Raw genomic sequence first — 21,800 nt, 5'->3', positions numbered from 1 at the left:
ATCCTGTACTGATTCCAAAGACCATGTTGAATAAATGAATGAAAGGCAAGGATTCAAGAGACAGAGGGAGGAGATGAAGTGGAGGCAGCAAGTCACAAATCTGACTGGAAAAGGGAATTCATGGACCCGACAGAAGCTGGAGGAGGGTGTGCATCAAAGAAGGTTTGCCTTTAAGAAAAGGAGATTGCAACATTTTTGCTTGAAGATGGAATGACTCAGTAGAAAGATCAAAAACTTAGGATGCAGGGAAAGATGGGATAGCTACAAGAACCATGTTCTTGTTCAGATAAGAAAAGATGGGACACCTCGCAGATGGGACACCTCACCTATTTACCTTTTTGGGTGTTTACGGGTGAGAACATTTAAGTTCTACACTCTTGGCACATTTCAATTATACAAGACAGTGTTATTGACCATAGTCACCATGTCTTATATTATTAGATCCTTAGACCTCATTCATCTTATAACGACAAGTGGGTGCCCTTTTATGAACCTCTCCCTATTTTCTCTACCCCCAGACCCTGGTCATCACTTTTCTACTCTCTGTTTCTATGAATTTAACTTTTCTTTTTTAAGATTCCACATATAAGTGATACCATGCAGTATTGGTCTTTCTCTGTCTGGTTTATGAAGTGATTGATTTGGAGCCATAAACTCTTAGTGATTTTTTTTCTCCTTCTTTCCACTTTCATAATTTTTCCAGGTTTTTTATAATAATTATATAATACTACTATAAGCATCAAATTCCCTATATCAAATTCCCTTACACTTAAAAGATTCCTGATGGATACATTTGGGTTCAAGTTTTTTTTCTCTCTCCTGACACATAATTGCTAATATTTTATTGAGTACTTACAATATTCCAGACACAATTTTACTATATGACCTCAGGAAAATAAAATTTTTTTAATTTGTGTGTTTGTCTATTTATGTAATCTCTACACCCAACACCCAACGTGGAGCTCAAACTCATGACCCCAAGATCAAGAGTCACATGCTCTTCTGATTGAGCCAGCAGGCACCAGCATATTTTTAAACTTTTCTGACCTTCATTTTTCTCATTTGTGAATAAGCATATTTTTTTCTCATCTGTGCAGAGGATCTAATAAACTAATACATGAATATATTTTAGAATAGATATTACAAGCACTCAGTTAATGTAAACATAACTATTACTGTTCCATATATTACTTTGTCATATTTCACTGCTTATTTTATTGGTTTCTTTCATTCAAGAATATGAGACTTTTTTTGATCCTCTCAATATTTTATTTTTTAAACTTTAAATCAACATAATATCTTATATGATCCCTTTCCTTTTTATTATGTAATAGCATTATCAAGAAATGGAGAATTCCTTGAGAGGACATAACTTTAAGCAGGTCAATTTTCCTCAGCAAGGGCAGACAGCCCATTTCCGGCATGCCTCCTTCTATATTGCAGTACAAGAATATTGTCAGAAACTTGGAGTTTCGGTAGCCTTGGGAACAGGACCAATTCCCAGGTATTTAATTTAGTTCTGGTCTCATCTAAATTGAAATTTTGACATAACATTTTTCTCACACTAAGGAATAGTTTAGAGGAATTTTTCCAATTTGTCTTTATTTATTGTGAAGTCAAGCCAAACCCCACAGGTTTTATGGCTGTTTTGGCAGTTACTGGTGACATTATTCAATCACTCGCACACGTGCTCTTATGAGGTCCCTGTAATTCTACCCATGAAACATTCCCACCCAGTAACTCCAGTAGATGCTTCTAAGGAAACTGAGGAAAAACAAGGTGTCTTTAGAATGTATACGTGAATCATACTAGGATTTTTTTGCTGAAGAAATGCAAAATTGAAAGTATTTTCAAAAGGACAGATTTCGGGGCGCCTGGGTGGCGCAGTCGGTTAAGCGTCCGACTTCAGCCAGGTCACGATCTCGCGGTCCGTGAGTTCGAGCCCCGCGTCGGGCTCTGGGCTGATGGCTCAGAGCCTGGAGCCTGCTTCCGATTCTGTGTCTCCCTCTCTCTCTGCCCCTCCCCCGTTCATGCTCTGTCTCTCTCTGTCCCAAAATAAATAAACATTGAAAAAAAAAATTTAAAAAAAAAAAAAAAAAAAAAAAAGGACAGATTTCATTGCTTCCATGTGATATCTGTGCTGGTATATGGCATTCTTGTTTATTTGTCTTTGTTTTGTTTTTGTTTGGTTTTTGGTTTTCGGTTTTTGTTGTTGTTCTACCTGAATTTTATTCTTGTTCACTTGCTAAAGATCAATTTCTCCCTTTCTCAGGCATCCCAACTTTGGTTTTTTATCACTTTGAGTTTTCTAAAAATTGCTTAAATCAATTTGTGAATCCCGTCAATTCAGAGGTGGATTCCATGTAACATGCTGATTTCATACACACAGCATTCGGTTTCACTGGGAGCGGTGACTTCACCTTAGTAATAGTCCTGTTGATGTGGCTTACGTTACCCTGTATTGTTTAGGTCCAGAGTTTTCATTTATCATCCTAATTTTGTCTTAGGAAAACAAGTTGCCGAAAATCATTAATTATCTTTATGGGAAAAATTTACTCTTGGTCCCAATTTTTAGAGATGGTCATTAGGAATCAAACCAGCTCACAAAAGGCTACTTAGCCAAGCTGTGAATGTGCGTGTAGGTACAAATAAACCCATAATTAATAGCAGCATCAATGTTGGAATATGAAAGCAATCAGTTTTAAAATCACATAACCTTATATTCAGCAAAATACGTAAAGATATTGCTGAAGTAGCTAGAAAATTGAGAAATGCATGAATGAAGCGTTTACCCATAAGGATAAAGGCATAAATATACTCGTTCTTTTATTGTTTTTTTTCTTAAATATGTTTTTTAAAGTAGTTGCCTCATATCTCAAGACAAATTCTCTGACAAAATGTGCATGTGTGACAGCCTGAGAGATTAAAGGAATGAGTGAAAAATAAGATATGAGTTTTCTTGGAAGAAACAGAAGATAAGATATTGAGGATTTATTTGGTAAATATGAGAGGATTCATTAACTAAGACAATTAAATACAAAGCGCCATTGAGTTCCCTGATACAATAGATAATGGAAAAGGGAGACTGAGAGAAGGTGGTGGCCTGCGGGTCACCGGATGCAGCCTGCAGCCCACACAACTGCAGCTGGAGGAGGTGAGGTGCAGAGAGGAAGTGCCCCAGGCCTGTGCAAATCAGATGTTCATTCTATAAGTAGGAGAGTTTAGACTGGAAGGTAGGATGTTTTCAAATACGGTAGTCTTGATGAATCCATTCTGCAGTGGGGGAAATGAAGCAAGTCTGGAGGCTTTCCAGGTACAATTTTAGTCCTGAAACTTTGGTATCTATGATGCTTTCTTCCTTTGATAGTGGGTTATCTTCTATATTGAAAGTATTCATCATTGTCAGTGCACAGACTTTTATTTCTTTATGGAATATTTGGTGCTTAGTAGATTTGAAAGAGTCACTGTGGGGGAATTTTTTTGTAGCTCTCAAGACTTCTAGGTAGCTCTCGGACCTGTGCTAGAGTTTTCCTCCACTTTCCACTAAAATGCGATTTGTTTAAATATGCATTTGACAAAAAGGATCATAAGGACTTCAAAACTGAATAGACACCCTATCCACTGCTGATGGGACTGTAAAAATGGCGCGGCTGTGATGGAAACCAGTATGGTGGCATCTCAAAAAATTTTAAATAGGATTACCGTATGATCTAGTAATTCCATTTGGGGGCGTATTTCCAAAAGAAGTGAAACCAGGATCTTGAAGAGATATTTGTATACCTATGTTCATAATAGCATAATGCACAATAACCGAAAGGTGTAAACAACTCAAATGCCTGTTGACAAATAAAGGGATAAACAAAATGCAACACGCTGATCTGACACACACAGCATTCGCTTTCACTGGGAGCAGTGACTTCACCATATTAATAGTCCTGTTGATGTTTATATACATACAGCGGAATATTCAGCCCTAAAAACCAAAGAAATTCTAACATAGGCTAAGACATGGGTAAACTCTGAGAACATTATGCTGAGTAAAATAAGCCAGCGATAAAAAGACAAATTGTCATGATTCCACAGTGCGAGCTATCTAGAGTTGTCAAACTCATGGAAACAGAAAGCAGAATGGTGGTTTTCCAAGTGCTGGGAGAGGCAAAGGGGTGGTTATTTAATGAGTATAGAGTTTTAGTTTGCAAGGTCAAAAAGTCTGGAGACTGTACAACAATGTGGATGTATTTAACCCTACTGACTGAGCTGCACACTTGAAAAGAGTTAAGATAGTAAATTTTACGTTCTGTGTATTTTAATGCAATTTTTAAAAAAAACCTGAAAATCTCTAAGTTCATCTAGATCACCTAGAGATTTGCTCTCCTATGTTAACATTGATTATTCAAATGTGATTTATATGAGGTTTTTAAAAATTTTTTTAACCTAAAAGATTACATCATATGTGATTTTTTCTACAATTAAACTATTTTTTAATTAAACAATTAAGTATTTAATTATTCTACAATTAAACTAAAGCTTAACACCATCTTCAGGAAAATTCTTAAATATTTTCTGGGTCAAATAGTATAATATGGAACCAGTAACTGTTTATATTGCTGATGGCAAGATTTTTACATTTGAGCATTTAGACTGAATTATCCGGTAGTTTGGTGCAAATACAAACTTGTAAACTACATGGCAAGTTCTTTGCAATAGATAGAGTATTTAAAGCCTAGTAAAACTACTGAATTATTAAAAAGCAGAGGTGTTTCCATTGTATTGAAATGGATCAATTTGCAGTGAGTTAAAAATACTCAGCAATAGTACTGCATAGAAAAGACCTCTGAGTTTTAACCAGTTTTTATTTATACCTTTTTTCTTCTTTGAAGCAGAAGTTACAGCACCCGAAGAAATCATATAAAGAAAATAATATGTTAATCCAGTAAATTTTGTATAGCTTGACTTACAGAAAATACAAAGTTTTCACTCTATGTTCATGTAAACAGAATAGTCACAAACTGTAAATTATATTCAGATTTTGTCACTTTCATTCACAAGAGTCTTTTATTTACCATGACTTTTGAAAAACATCAAATTCTTAGAAAAATATCATATAATGTAAACATGAATTATTGAGAAATATTTGCAACATCTGACAAAATAGTTTTTAAATAGACCTTAAGAAAATACTGCGGAAAAGGAAGAATAGAATGCAAATATTTCTGTTGTAGCTAAATATACATTACCTTCTCAAAACTGGCATAAGTAATGAATGTACAAATTCAATTTGTGATAAGTGAACTGAAGTAAAAGCTGTATCACAGATACTCTACATTTGTGTAGGTATTTGTATATGTATACATTTGTATAGGCAGTTTTTAGTCTATTACCAAAATGCTAAAATATTTTATATGAAGTCATCAATTATTTACCCCCTTGTGAAATCATTCTAAAGTATATACTCTAAATATAAAAGATGACAAATAAAATAAATATTTTATCTGGTGATAGCTATCTCTTGTCTCTCTTTCTCTCTCTCACACACACACACAGTTTTTTCTAAAAAAAGTACTTTTTCTGAAAAAGTACTTAATCCTTTTATGTATGGCGGCATCTATATTTTTTTTTCACTTTTGGGGTTTTGACTCATAAGGTATACAAACAATCTTTGATATAAGAGCATTTCACAGGAGATTTTAAACTCATTTACAATCCTAAACATGGAGAAGAAGGAAGCTTTCCCTGCAGGACGCTGGGCACTAGATCTGTGCCTGTTCACTACTCAATAAGGGGCCACTCAGTGGGGGAATGAATAGGTGTTGTGGCATTTTATTTCTTTTGTGTTAGTCTGAACGTGTTGCACATTTAAAGCTATTCTGAAAATACAAAATTCAAGTGTTCTTTAAGCAAATCATGAAAAAGAGAGAGAGAAAGATTGAGAAAGAGGGGATCCCAAGGAATTTGTCAAGTATCCAGGCTTTCCTGATTTGCCAAGAGAAAACCCCACCCTGAAGTGTATCCCAACCCTATTGTCTATGTTTTAACACAGGGTTCTAAGAGCAGCTCACTGAAAAGTATCAGAATTCTCCAGGTAAACATAGCTCACTAGTTTTCACTGTGAAACTTTTGTGTGAAGACAGTGATATTTTCAGATACTGCAAGGATTCAACTGGAGGAAAAAAATAACAGGAAAGTTGGCGGGGAGGAGTGTGGAGTTCAGCTGAGCAGAGCTAGGCTGTGGGACGGCAAGAAGTGGAGAGTCTGGGGGCTCCTGGCTGGCTCAATCCATAGAGCATTAGACCCCAGATCTCAGGCTCATGAGTTCAAGCCCCATGTTGGGCATAGAGCCTACTTAAAAAAAAATTAATAATCTCTTAATGTCACTTAATATCCAGTCAGTGTTCATATTCCCCAAGTGGTACAGAAGTGGATAGTCTGGCATGTGTACTTAGCACCATCTACTTTCCCTAGATTTTTCTCCATACCCTAATCAGAAAACCCCAAAACTCCCGTGGAATGTTTAAGAACTCTTCATCAGTGGCCTTCCCTCCTCCCTGTAAAGAACTGCAAAGAATCCGGGATTTTACTCTACCTACAAGTTATCAAGTTGGCCTGCCCACTGTCTTATGGAGGTAGGAGACACTGGATTCCTGGGTCAGAGATAATGAACTTTAGTACCGACAGCACAGGAAGCCACATGATGATCGGGGTGCCTGCGTCAGTTGCCCTTGTCCCCAAGTCACCCAGGGACAAGGTTGATGGCACAGATGCAAGAGCAGTGGGACGTATTATAGCGAAGGAATGTTGAACTTAGGGAACTCAAATCTTTTCTAATGGGCAACAAGCATGCAGAGAGAGAGACACTGTCTCTATTTCCAAGCCTATAAATAAACCTGCCCTTTGTTTCTGGGAGAGACAGGATCTCTTGTCTTCCATATCTCTTTGCTATATAAACATCCTTGAAAAGGTAACCTGAACAAACACAAAAGACCTGTGATGAATGATGTCCAAATCTCTTCTCCTGAGATTGCATGGAGTCAAAGAATCTCTTGTGGAAAGAAATCTCAAATTCTTTCCACATCTTCATAAAAATATAATTGGTCAAAAGTAGCAGCCCCCCATTTTAGCCAAGAAAGGGGGATATTTGGTATGTTGTTGGTTTCACAGTGATCTTGTTTTTGTCACACTTCATTATGGTCTCTGAGTTACCTTGCTGGGTGTTGATGTTCTGTGAGATGGTTACCACCAGAGGACAAGATGGCCTTGCTATGAGCATCAGACCAGTCCCCAGACAACAGAAGCTGCTTTTTATTTTGTCAATTATATCTTAGAATCAGGACTCATCTTAGATTCTTTTGGTGTGATTAGTTGGTACACTGTATTTCTTAAATGTCTCTTTTTAAAAAAAAAATTTTTTTTAACGTTTATTCATTTTTGAGACACAGAGAGAGACAGAGCATGAGCAGGAAAGGGGCAGAGAGAGAGGGAGACACAGAATCCAAAGCAGGCTCCAGGCTCCGAGCTGGCAGCACAGAGACCGATGTGGGGCTCGAACTCACGAACCATGAGATCATGACCTGAGCGGAAGTGGAACGCTCAACCAACTGAGCCACCCAGGCGCCCCTTAAATGTCTCTTAATCTTTAGGATTCTCTTTGCATTTCTTTTCTTTTTCCTTTCAGTTTATTTGTTTAAGAAGGCAAACCATTTGCCCTGGGGAACTTCCCCTAGTTTGAATTTTGCTGATTATTCCCCTGATGTGCCATTTAACATATTCTGTAATCCTTTATTTCCTATAAACGGGTTGTTAGATCTAAAGGCATGATCAAATTCACTTAATCCTTTTGGCAAGAATACTTTATAGGCAGTGATGTGTTCTTTCATTAGAAGGCACATAAATAGGTGATTGTAGCTCCTTTTGTGATGTTAACAGCTGTTGATGGCTTAATCCATTTGTTCATTAGGGGTTGCAAAAGGGTGACATTTTAATTCTGTCTTTTCTTTTTCTGTATGAGCTGGAATACATTTTGTCTATATATTTAAGTTTGGTGTCCCCAGCTATTTCCCGAATGACTCCAGATGCCTTGCATATTATAAAGAATAGAAAATAGGACATTCAGAGATAAAACTCAGTTGAAATCATAATAGAGGTAATTGAATATGGTTTCACAAACTGCTTCCTTGGTTGAATTTTTTGTGTTCTAGAGATAATGCAAAATGTCTATATTTGAATGCTATCAAAAGGGACAGGTTTAGTGTGGTCAACCAGAAAATAAAGAAATTGACCATTTTCTGGAGTTCAATGAGAGACTTAAAATCTGTAGACAGGCACACCTCCTTTTATTGTGCTTCACTTTATTGTGCTTTGCAGATACTGCAGTTTTCACACACTGAAGCTTTGTGGTAGCCCTGCACCAGGCTAGTCTATCAATGCCATTTTTTCCAACACCATTTGTTCACGTTGTGTCTCAGTGTCACATTTTGGTAATTCTCATAATATTTCTAACTTTTTCATTATTATCATGTTCATTGTAATGCTCTGTGATCAGTGATCTTTGATGTTATTATTGTAATTGTTTTGGGGATGTCACAAACCCCGCCCGTATAAGGTGGACTTCATAGATACATGTGTCTTCTGACTGCTGCACCAACCAGCCATCTCCCCATCTGTCTTCCTCTCCTTGGGCCTCCCTCGCCCCGAGACACAACGATATTGAAATTAGGCCAATTAATAACCCTACAATGGCCTCTAAGTGTTCAGGTGAAAGAGTCACATGTCTCTCACTTCAAATCAAAAGCTAGAGATGATTGAGTTTAGCAAGGAAGGCATGTAAAAGCTGAGACGAGATGAGCTGAAAGCTAGGCTGCATCACACAGTTTGTGGATGCAAAGAAAAAGTTCTTGAAGAAAATTAAAAGTGATACCCAGTGAACACACAAATGATAAGAAAGAGAAACAGCCTTATTGCTGACTCCCAGAAAGTTTTAGTGGTCCGGATAGAAGACCGGTCCAGATCAGGGCCCTAACTCCCATCGGTATTGTGAAGGCTGGGAGAGGTGAGGGAGCTGCAGAGGTAAAGTTGGAAGCTAGCAGAAGTTGGCTCATGAGGTTAAGGCAAGATGCCGTCTCCACTAACAGAAGAGTACAAGGTGAACTAGCCAGTGCTGATGTAGAAGTTGCAGCCAGTTGTCCAGAAGATCTCGCTCAGATCATTAATGAAGGTGGCCACACTGAACAACAGATTTTTAGCGCGGATGAAATAGCCTTCTACAGGAAGAAGATGCCATCTAAGATTTTCATAACTAGAGAGAAGTCAGTGCCTGGCTTTAAAGCTTCAAAGGACAGACTGACTCTGTTGTTAGGCGTTAATGCAGCTGGAGACTTTAAGCTGAAGCCAATGCTCACTGACCATTCTGAAAATCCTAAGGCTTTCAAGAATTACATGAAACCTGTTCTGCCTTTGCTCTATAAGTAGAACAACAAAGCCTGGATGATAGTGCATTTCCTTCAACATGGTTTACTAAATATTTTAAGTCCATTGTTGAGAACTACTGCTCAGAAAGAAAGATTTCTTCCAAAATATGGCTGTTTGTTGACAGTGTGCCTGGTCACCCAAGAGCTCCAATGGAGATGGACAACGAGATTGATGCTGTTTTCATGCCTGCTAACACAATATCCATTCTGCAGCCCATAGATCAAGGAGCAATTTTGATTTTCAACTCTTATTATGTAAGAAATACATTTTGTAAGGCTATAGTTGTCATAGACAGTGATTCCTCTGGCCAAAGTAAACTGAAAGCTTGCTGGAAAGGATTCACCTTTCTAGATGCCATGAAGAACATTTGTGATTCATGGGAAGAGTTCAAAATATCAACATGAGCAAGAGTTTGGAAGAAGTTTCCAACTCTCGTGGATGACTTCGAGGAGTTCGTGATTTAAGTGGAGGAAGTAACTGCACATGTGGTGAAAATAACAAGAGAACTAGAATTAGACGTGGAGGCTGAAGATGGGACTGAATTGCTGCAATCTCATGATCAAACTTAAACAGATAGGAGTTTTTCTATGGATGAGCAAAGAAAGTGGTTGAGGTGGAATCTGCTACTGGTGAAGATGCTGGGAAGATTGTTGAAATGGCAACAAAGCATTTAGAATATTATGTAAACTTAGTTGCTAAAGCAGCAGCAGGGTTTGAGAGGACTGACTCCAATTTTGAATGAAGTTCTACTGTGGATAAAATACTATCCAACAGTATCACACAGTACAGTGAAATGGGTTGTGAAAAGAAGAATCAATTGATGCAGCAAACTTCACTGTTGTCTTACAATAAAGAAATTGCCACAGCCACCCCAGCCTTCAGCAACCACCACTCTGATCAGTCAGCAGCCATCAGCATCAAGTCAAGACCTTGCCCCAGCAAAAAAAATAACGACTCACTAAGGGTTAGCACTTTTTAGCACGAAAGTATCTTTCAGTTAATGTATATACATTGTTTTTAGACATAATTCTATTGCATACTAAATAGGCTACAGGGTAGTATAAATAACATTTTTATATGCACTGGGAAACAAACAAAAAAATTATTTGATTTGCTTTACTGTGATTTTGCTTTTTTGTGGGGTGATTTGGAACCCAAACTCCAAAATCTCTGAGATATGCCTGTATTTCTCTCGTGTAAACACAGTATAAAGAGTCTCTAGAGGCCCTGCTATGTTATTCTGAACATTGTTACTTTGGGTTAAAATATGTGCATGACATATGCCAAGTGGATTAAAAAACAATAGAAGAATATCTTATATTCCCTAATTGTGAAGTACTCCCTGTCACTCTGATGTAACCTCAAACTATCCAGAATACTGAGAGTTGTAGTCAGTATATTTTGTTATGAGGAAAAGGAAGATATTTATGCTATTGTGTATTTATATTCTATTACATTTCAGAACTCATAACAACTAAGACATACTCCCATATTCTATATGTTTTTTTAATTTTTTTATGTTTATTTTTGAGAGAGAGAGACAGAGTGTGAGCAAGGGAGGGGCCAAGAGAGAAGGAGACACAGAATCTGAAGCAGCCTCCAGGCTCTGAGCTGTCAGCACAGGGCCCGATGCGGGGCTCAAACTCTTGAATAGTGAGATCACGACCTGAGCCAAAGTCAGACGTTTAACCGACTGAGCCACCCAGGTACCCCCCATATTCTATATGATCTTAAAGTCATGCTCTATTATTATGCCAACAAAAAAGTATACACATCAAAGGCATTTCATCTCCATGGGTATGTAATTAAATATAGAAATCCTTATTGCCAGATAAATAGTGTCTTCTTGCCTCTCTTTCTCCCCCCTTGGGATGTAAATTAGGGAATTCAAAGGATATGGAAGGAGCTGGACAAGTAGCTGTGCTTCAGTGAGCTGCTGAGACAGGGCAACTGTTTGCTTGGCCTTTGGTGGGTCTTCCACCTGGGACACACTGACCACACACTATAATGCTAATAGTCACTGGACTGTCCCCTTGGGAACAATTCCTCAGAAGTAGACTAGAAAGCTGTCTCAACTCTGTTACCATATTTTTCTGACATAATAAGCATAACTTACTGAACAGACTTAAATCTTTGATGAACTTACAGTGCTTCAAAGTCATTATTTTGACACCAGTAACAGTCTTGTAGACAGTGAACTGCAGGAGATTAGACAGATGCTGTATTGACCAAAGAAAATACCATGGAGTTCGCTTTTTGACTAAATCTTTGATATGTGTTAGCTTTATTTTGATTTGACTCTTGCTTTCAAAAATGACACACAGCCCAAAGAAACACCAAAATATCAACCATCAGGAAGCTTTTGAGGAAAAAAAAAACAACAAAAACTGGGTACTCAACAGGGTTAGATCTACTCTACAAGTAAAACTTCACAGGGGAAATCATTGAATCACAGACCTAGAAGGAATATTTAAGATCAACTGGGCACATTTCCTTCACCTTATAGCTGAGGAAAATGAGGTTAAATAGGGTAGAGTGACTCACCCAAAGGCATGTGGCCAGGCAGCAACAAGTACTCATGTACTCGATTTTTCACTGTGCTAATCATTGAAGGTTATTTTTTAGTGTTTAGTTGCTACCTCTAACACTAAATATCCAAGTGAATGATATACTCTCCAGGTAAGTTTATGAAACATATGTGAAATCTCTAGAAAAAGAGGAAAATACATTTGGAAAACTGCTAAATTCAATATTCACAGTAGCAAGGCACCAAAATTTCACCCGAGTACAACTTTTCATTCCTTATTGCCCCACACTAATACAATACCCCTGACAAAACTGGTGTATTTGATATTGTTTGTGTTCACTTGTCCAGGTCGTTGTGATACCATCCAGTAGATTTTAACTAGTAATCTTATAGCCATGGACAAAAAAAAATGTTAAAGGTTCTACAAATGCCTCATTGTTGCTAAAGAAATCTGCCTGTTTTATAAAAATACCATAAATGCTCTTGTCGTTAAATAAAAGTAAAGAGGTTCAAAGGAGATCTTCAAAGATACTGTGCTTGAATTAAAATCATATAAAATCATGTTGAAAATCATTTTAATAATATTTTAGAAATGAATCTAAAAATTGCTCATACAAAAGAAATAGAAAATGTTTTTAATTTAAAGCCATCTGTACCATCCCCAATAACTCCATTGCATGAGAGTCTAATTTACTAATTAGACTGATGATACCTGTCTTCATTGTGAGTTATGGGTAATTAGAAATTACAACTAAAAGAGAAGGGACCCTTCACAAGGGCAGTCAACCAGATCATTATTCCAAGGCAAAGCAACCTGGTGATTACTGAAAAGTTCAAACTAAAAGAATTGATTTGAATAATTAGGGGACTCCATTTGGGGTCAAACCTTTTGTGCTTAGTGAATTTATACCATACAATTCCTTTAGTATGTTAAAATGGGCTTTGATCAAAGAAAAACACACAGAATCAGATAACGTGCGTAGAGGTAAAGGATACATGTAGAGATAGTCTCCACCTGAGTTTCAGAGAATTTTGTCTAAACTGAAAAGTTTGGAAATCTAAACCCGAAATCGGGACAACCACTCCCAGGTAGTCAACAACCCTTTGGTTCTGGAGTTAGACCACCTGGGAATTGACTGTCTTCTAGAGCCATTTCCTCTTATGGGCTACAGAGAATTAATCCTCCTCTCCCCCAAGAGTTCCCATTAGGGTCAGGGAGGGAAGAAATAACTGCACCCCAGACTGCCAAGAGGGAGATCGTACTGGCAGCAGCACTTGACAAAAGAACAGTGAAGCTTAAACAAACAAACAAACAAACACTGTTTTGGTGCGTTTCACAAATGTTCACGATCTATTTTCCATCACCAGTGGCTGTTGTGACACTGTTTCCGTGAGAGAGTATGTTTCTGTGGTCCAAACGACCGATTTACCAATAAACTTATAGAATGACACTTGTTTGTACATTGGAGATACAGAAGGATTTCAGTGCCTGAATAAGTTACAGTAATGAGAATATGACATCTTCCTTTTTTTAATGTTCATTTATTTATTTTGAGAGAGATAGAGTGCCAAATAGAGAGGGGCAGAGAGACAGAATCCCAATGCAGAGGCTGACATGGGACTCGATCTCACGAACCATGAGATCAAAACCTGAGCCGAGATCAGGAGTCAAACACTTAACTGACTGAGCCACCCAGGTACATTGCATATGGCGTCTTCTTAAACGTTTATTACAGGGGAAACCCTGACCGAGTGCAAGTCTTTCAAGACAGGCATGTACAGAGCTCTAGTATTGATCACTTTCCACTTACTCATTGCCTTTGATTGCATGACTGGGTGGCCGGTCTCTACTTTGTTTTCCTAACAGGAAAATAGTAATAGTAAGCTCCAGTCTTGTTCACAGGCAGCGTCGTATTGTATAGTCCATTGGAATCTTTCTTTGCAGCTTGCACAGAGGAGAGCAGGAGAGGAGTCAGTAAAGAGAGGAAGGGCAGAAGCTATGGCTTTTGCATAGCACACCCATCTTAAAGAGACAGAGACACTTTAGAGCCAGCCTTTTGGTTGAGAAACTGCGATACTGCTATGAAGTTATATGTGTTCACTTATAGCTGGTCAAAACCACTCATTCTTTAAATTTTCAATAAATAGGGGCACCTGGGTGGCTCAATTGGTTGGGCATCCGACTTTGGCTCAGGTCACGATCTCACAGTCTGTGAGTTCGAGCCTTGCGTCGGGCTCTGTGCTGACACCTCAGAGCCCGGAGCCTGCTTCGGATTCGGTGTCTCCCTCTCTCTCTGACCCTCCCCTGCTCATGCTCTGTCTCTCTCTGTCACAAAAATAAATAAAAAAATTTAAAAAAAATAAATTTTCAATAAATAAAAGATGATGAATTATCAAAATCTCACCAATAAATAAAAATTCTCTAGTTTTCATTTTTCAGGCTTAGCATTCAAAGGCATTTCCCCAGCTAAAAATGCTGTTTCTCTTCTTAAGTGCATGGGACTTATGAGGTCTCCCATTACTGACTTAGGGGATGTTTGTTGAATGAGCACTGTCCGGTGTCTAACCAAAAGCCTGACCCTTCACCACACTCTAAGAGGAAAAAATCCCCCAATTCCCTGTATTTTATGGGTGAAGAAATTTACACTAAGAGAATTTACATGACCTGTTCATATGTTTCACCGGTACAGACCTCCCACTTAGGTCCATTCTGACTCCAAATCTGTAATCTTTGCTTTCTGTAGTCTGTTCATTACAGGAAGAACAAAATAGAGGGGGAACCCATTTTGTGCTAAAACAATCTTGGGAAAGACCCCACCAGTATTCTTGAATAAGAAAAATTAGAAAGCTAAGCATTTTTTTACTTGATCCGTTTGTAAAACATAGTTATGGGGCAGTTGAAAAAAAGGAAATTGAGATTTTTTTTTAAACGCTACATTAAGAAGAAGAAATAAGAATAAACTCTTAGGTATGGAGAAACTCCAATATGAGTAATTCTGACATCTGTTAAATTGAATCACAGGGAAGGGAATCATAAATCCTTATATGAATTCCTATTGCTACAGATCATAGGAGGAGACTTAATAATATTGCCTTTGATTGCACACACGCGGAGAAAGTTTGAAAGTGGAACTATAGGGGCGCCTGGGTGGCTCAGTCGGTTAAGCGTCCGACTTCGGCTCAGGTCACGATCTCACGGTCCGTGAGTTCGAGCCCCGTGTGGGGCTCTGGGCTGATGGCTCAGACCCTGGAGCCTGTTTCAGATTCTGTGTCTCCCTCTCTCTCTGCCCCTCCCCCATTCATGCTTTGTCTCTCTCTGTCTCAAAAATAAATAAACATTAAAAAAAATTTAAAAAAAAAGAAAGTGGAACTATAGAACACACTGCATACTAAGATTCTGTGTCTATGAACATTAGACGGTACCTGTTAGAAACTCCAGTGAAGCCCTCCTAATGTTGTAGATATGAGAGAGTGAAAAGCACAAGATATAAATTATATGAATACATATTCCACAGAAAAATACCAAACACACTTATTTGGCATTAAAGATCGAAGATATTGATGCATTTTATCACAGACAGTAAGAGATGGGGTTTTTTCTCTGTAAATAAGCTACCTGATTCGATTTTGTTCCCAGAGTTTGTTTTTAATTAGGCAAAGACACATTTAAAAATTTTTTTGTTTTCTAACCTTCAGTAGCTCAGTTCAAAATGATTATGGAGTATCTATCTGCCTTCCCCTCTTCACATCTAATTTTAACAGCAAGTCAATCAGTTTTACACTTCAAATCAGAAGCCAGATGCTGAGCTTCCTAACTAGTTGGCTATTACCCGGTGGGAGGAAAAAAATCTGTTTGGTTCTTATTGATTTGAAGGATATAATTTTTTTCTTGTGGTTTTACATTCATTATTTTCAAAACACAGAAACTAGGCGTGGCTTTGCTGGAAAGAGCCCTCTTGTTGAAAAGAGCCCATATGCTGGAATCCTCATCTGACTTTACACAGCAGGAACCAGAGGGCCAATGCCCATCTTGGACAATGCTGGTCATGATTAAGCATGGTGGCAGCTGGCCAACAGTAATCATATGGTACAGCTCTGGTGCGTCAGTGTCTTCTACAGTGTTCAAACAAAGAGCAGTATTTGCAGTTTATGAACCTTTATGGAAAATATGAAGTAGAAAAACCTCTAGGCATAAAATCTTATTAATATCTCCCCTTGAGATGAAGAGAGAAGAAAAATGGATGTAAGCTTGGATTCACCATTCACATACGCTTAATGCATAAACACCCATGAGTAATTCTGTTGCAATTAATGTTTTGTGTTCTTTCTTTGCATCCTCTGCTTCCTTCCTAGAACACTTGAAGGATAAATTAGAAGAATATATGGCCCGATTTTCCAAAGTAAGGATCGTTCGCACCAAGAAAAGGGAAGGGCTCATCCGGACCCGACTCTTGGGGGCATCTATGGCAAGAGGAGAAGTCTTAACGTTCCTGGACTCCCACTGCGAGGTCAATGTGAACTGGCTGCCCCCTCTCCTTAGTGAGTACACATACTGACAGTGGCCTTCTGGGGACCAGCAAGGCCTGGGGAATTGACCTCCTTCAGAGGGAGTGTGTGATTTGCTTCTATTTAGTTTGCAATTAACAAAGTCTAGAGTTCCCTTCTACAATATTTTACTGTGAAAGCCTTGAATTCTACTTTAACCACTGCTGAGGACCAAGAAGTAACCAGAAAACTGCATGAAAATGGACATTTTAGATAACACCAACTGCAATCTCACTTAAGGTTCAAAAAAGTTTAGAGGTTTGTTTAGTTTAGATGTTCTGCTTTAGTGTAGTTATAGTCACAGAGTAAACACTGAAAGAAAAGGTATTCAAAAACACTACCTCCAACTACAGCAAGATTAAAACAAACACACACACATACACACACACACAGTTGAACAATTATTATAGAACTGTTAAGAACTGAGGAAAGAAAATTATTCCGCCCGAGAATACAGTTCAAGTGTAAGTGCCCTGACATTTTCTAGGATTTATAATGCCAGTTCTCATTTAAACTTCTGGCACTGGCCTAGAGCCCTAAATATATAATCCCCCAAGTTTACACAGGACCTTCTCAAACACTCAGAACTACTATCCAGATGATACATCTCAAATGCTCACCACATGGCTCAGAGTAGGGAGAGAAGCCTCTCTGTCACATCGCACTTGAACTATTAGAAACATGAATGAACTAAGAGTCATTCAAGCTATGAATGGGGCTCAGTTCGAGCCCGACTATTTTGTTTTTTATTTCCCAACGAAGTCAGATATAAAGTCCAGTAGTAGATAAGGGATAAATTGCCAACCTGAAAAAAAAATGAGTTTCTAAAAAGTTCTTGGTGTGCGCCTACTGTGGTCCTTCCTATTCTTCCAGATTTTTCACTAAATCAACTTTTATTGTAAATATATCCCTGGCCTTGGAGCTAAAGCCAGTAAAAACTGCTTTACAATAGCTGCCTCAGAAAGAATGATTTGCTATTGACTACTGTGTAGGATTTCAGCTAGAAGCAGCAAAGCTCCATTAGTAAAAAATGTGGAAGGGGGGAGGGGAATCAGTTGAAAGTGTGTAGGATTTAAAACAGGAAATGACCAGCAACTAACACCCCACCACATCACCTGATCCACACACACCTACACAGATGACTGCCCAGCCATCGTGATCAACAGGAATGTTTCAGTGCTCCTATGGCCAGAGACTCCTCTGAGCTTTTAATTAAAAGTACCTTGTCCAAGGACATAGCAATTTAGAGTTTCATCAGCAGCAGTGAGATTCCTGCAAACTGAATTTGACCTATATGGTGCTGAATACTCAAGGAAGTCAGCAAAAGACCTAATTTATTTATGAACCAAAGCAATTCCTAAATGCCAATTATCAAGCCTCTGATTGTTCATATGAATCTAACAGGAAAAAAAAAGGAGAGAGAAAGTAGAGAGAAACCCACTTTTTCTCATTAAAGCATTTCATTTCCTGTAGGCCTGATGGATAAGAAATGATTCAAGCTCAGGATCACTATCTTTTTTTATTTTCCTCTATCAGTGTCTTGACACATCATCCAAAATGAAAAAAACAGGCGGAGCCACACAGTTTCTTGGTTCATTTTTCACTTTGGGATTATACCTGAATTTCAATTTCCCATTAAGAGTCTGTTTGTTTGATCCCTGGAAATTGAAATGTAGGCACAAGCCTTAGATGAAAAATTAGTCATGCTGCTTTCACCCTAAGCTAGAACAGCTGGATAAGAGCTGAAAGGAAATTTGAAGGGAAAGTTGACAGTTAATTTAACAGACTCATTCTCTTTGGGTCACCTTGGGACTCCTTGTTGGTCAAGAAACTTGTAAATCAACCTGATTCTGAATTTGATTGAAGAAAATCACTGAGACCTTAATACTAAAATACCTGCAGAGGTGATAGAAGAAATAGGTTGGACACAGCAACGTTGGTCTCCTCTGTCAAAGACATCTATGGGGAAACACCATTTAGATAAAGATTAAAACCCATTACAAGACTTACCTAGGTGAAGATGGATGCTTACAGGGCACTTGGTGAAGAATAACTTGAAATAGTGCTGAGGGTCTCTCTACTAATTAGCAGGAATAATGTTAAGTTGACCTCCAGGCTCCTGAGAGCCTCCTAGGGCCATGCTATTTACCTTGCCACATACCAGCATTCCATATTCCCCTAGCCTGTTTTATCTTCTTTCTACCATATTTATCACCTTCAAACATACTATCTAATTTAGATATTTAGTATGTATATTGATTGCCTTTGCTCCATTCCTAATGACAGATTTTTGTGCTGTTATTCACTGTTATATTCCCAGAACCTAGAAAAGTGACATGTAAATGGTTTCTACTCAATAAATAGTTGTTGAATAGGAAAGGGGGGTGTGGAGGAAGGAAGGCAGGAAGGCAGGAAGGAAGGAAGGAAGGAAGGAAGGAGATCTGGAGGGGAGATCTTCCCCCAGATTCTGTGGTTGCCCCACCCTGCCTATTAGGGTCCTCAAAATAATAACACTGAAATAACCATTATTTCTAAAAGATATGTTTTTTAAGATATTTAAATGTATTTTATTCCACATGCCACATCACATAACCAGAAAGCAGATGTTCATACTTAAAAGTTCTGTCAGACATTTTGTTTGTTATAATAAATATTGATTGAGTGCATATTCTTGAGAAGAAAATACAGTTGGCCCTCAAACAACACAGGGGTTAGTGATGCCAACACCCTGTGCAGTTGAAAATTCATGTGTAACTTTTGACTCCCCAAAAACTTAACGACCAGTAGCTAACTGTTGACCAGAAGCCTTATCAATAACATAAACAGTCAACTGACACATAGTTTATGTGTTATATGTATTATAGACAGTACTCTTACAATAAAGTAAGCTAGGGAATAAAATGTCAATAAGAAAATCATAAGGAGAAGAAAGTACATTTACAGCACTGTACTGTGTTGAAAAAGATCTGTTTATAAGTGGAGCCACACTACTCAAACCTGTGTCCTTCAGTAGTCAACTGTACCCCACAGTTAGTTATTCTAGGTGAGCCAAAGTATGTAAATGCCAATTCCCTATGCTGTTAGTGTCTCACAATAACAATATCTATATGGAAAAGGAGGGAGCTGGAACTAAAAAGATATTACCTTTCTGCTACATAAGAAGCACCATGGAGAAGTGGGACAGACCACAGGTTTTAGGACTGGACTGGCAAGCAGGGGTTGCATCCTGGGTTTTGCTCTCAAAAGATGGGTGACCTTTGACAAGTTATTTAACTTCTCTGAGCTCGTATCCTCATATGTCAACCGAGAATGATAATGGCAGCCACCTTACAGGGTTGTCAGAAGGATTAGAAATAGCAAGAGTATAAATCACTTAGTAGTTGCTCAAGAATTTAATAGTAGCAGGAACCGAAACAGTAGTTATCAGGCCAGCTAATATATTTTTGGATATAATGAGAAAAGATAAACATGTATAGCTTAGATAAACAGAGTCTGTATCAAAGGACAATAGCAAAATAGAACTTGGCAAAATCTCTGGCAAGCCTGAGAGCAAAGAATTCTGTGTATGATTTGTCAGCATTTAAGGGGAGCGGGGGGAGCAGCCGTGGTGGCCATTATAAGACGAGATGCTAAAAATGAAAAAACAAACAAGAAAAAACATGAAGTTAAATATTTACATTTTGAAGCCTCCAGAAAGAAGGACAATATTTTCTCAGCAGGCTCAGCTGTATGCTTGAAGGAACACAAGTACTGTTTATACTCTACATATGTTAGATGCACTATAAAATGACAGATTGGGGACAGGTCAGAGCAAAAATGTGACAGAGGTAGGGCTAAATGGACTTCTGCAAGTCTCTCTGGGACATAACTTTCTTAAAGGAAAATACAACAACACTAATTTTACCTAATCACTGTCCCATCACGTTAAGTCTAGCCTTCAAACAGATTTCACAGAGTGCTCTAACAATGACAGAAACCAGGCTTCAAGCATCATCCCTGCATTAGGAAAGATCTGTAAGGCTTCTCTTTGCTGAAAAATGATAGATGACCTAGGCAGGCATGTCATTTCCTATTCTGTGCTTTCATTTTTCAGACCAAATTGCACTAAACCACAAAACCATCGTGTGCCCCATGATCGATGTCATTGACCACAATCACTTTGGGTATGAGGCACAAGCTGGGGATGCCATGCGAGGCGCCTTCGACTGGGAAATGTACTACAAAAGAATCCCCATTCCTCCAGAGCTCCAGAGGGCAGATCCCAGCGACCCTTTTGAGTGAGTAGCAGCTGAGGGAGGGGCCAAGGGAGAGAGGGCAGGTGACTCATTTCAGGCGTGTCAACTGGGGACCCATGAAGACAATTATCTCTAATAAAATGGGTGAAAACAGGTGGCAACAATATCCCTACCTTGGAGAAAAGTCAGACCTGCAAGTTGTAGAAAATTACAAGCTGCACTGATTACATGGATCACCCCCTTGTCAAACTTTGCTAAGCGTGAGAGAAAGTGTGCAGATGTGAGAATCAGGAAAACGCAGAGGTCACTGACAACGCATATTTGCCTTGTAGATATTCTCCTAGATGTTCTCTTCTTATTTTCAGCTCTCTCTATTCTTTGTCCCCTAAGAATCATTTAAATTGACTATTTTACTTTACTTTTATTGGAAAATGATATAAAATACAAGAGAGTATTTAAGCCTCTGTTTACACCCCTGTTGGGACTTATGAGGGAAGGTGGTGCTTCTGAGTAGGTGCTCCCATAACTTAAACTTGGGGAATTCAATCAAAATGATACATCCAGAGTAAATAATCTTTGATAACCCTGCTATTAATTTAAGTTCTATAGAGGTAAGAATTGTCTATCATAACCATTATTATATAACCACTATAGCTAATAACCAATTGGTCTCTACAAAGGTAAATCGTTCTTTTTCTCAGTGTGAATATGAAAATTGTGCATGTCAAGAAAAAGAAAAAAAATATACATAGCTTAGTTTGATAAACTCTCAGGACCATTAATGGTAAATGGTGAAATTTTTCTGAAAGTTACCCCAGAGATTTCCCAAGGCATACTATTATTTATTATTTACTCCTCATACTGTACCCTTTTGATCACATTCAAATTTTTATAAGTTTAAAACTATTATATACTTTTCTTAGGACAAGGAAAATGTCTGTGATTGAGGCTTTGCATACTTTCTACGATTGTGTTTAAAATGCGTTAAAATCAGGGGCACCTGGGTGGCTCAGTCAGTCAAGCATCCG

The 21,800-nt window shown here is 38.3% G+C and overlaps 1 protein-coding gene across 1 annotated transcript in view; it reads left to right on the top strand.

The window, feature by feature from the left end:
- Positions 1-21,800, top strand: part of GALNTL6 (polypeptide N-acetylgalactosaminyltransferase like 6) — a 1,204,077-nt gene that overhangs the window by 956,341 nt on the left and 225,936 nt on the right. The window contains exons 5-6 of the mRNA XM_047854813.1: positions 16,346-16,531; positions 20,631-20,814. Of these exons, the coding sequence (XP_047710769.1) occupies positions 16,346-16,531; positions 20,631-20,814 (370 nt within the window). The remainder of the gene's footprint in view (positions 1-16,345; positions 16,532-20,630; positions 20,815-21,800) is intronic.

This window comes from Prionailurus viverrinus, chromosome B1 (genome assembly GCF_022837055.1).
Source record: "Prionailurus viverrinus isolate Anna chromosome B1, UM_Priviv_1.0, whole genome shotgun sequence".
In the NCBI taxonomy this organism is placed as follows: domain Eukaryota; kingdom Metazoa; phylum Chordata; class Mammalia; order Carnivora; family Felidae; genus Prionailurus; species Prionailurus viverrinus.
Note: the sequence above shows the minus strand (reverse complement) of the source record. Positions and strands in the feature narration are given on the sequence as shown.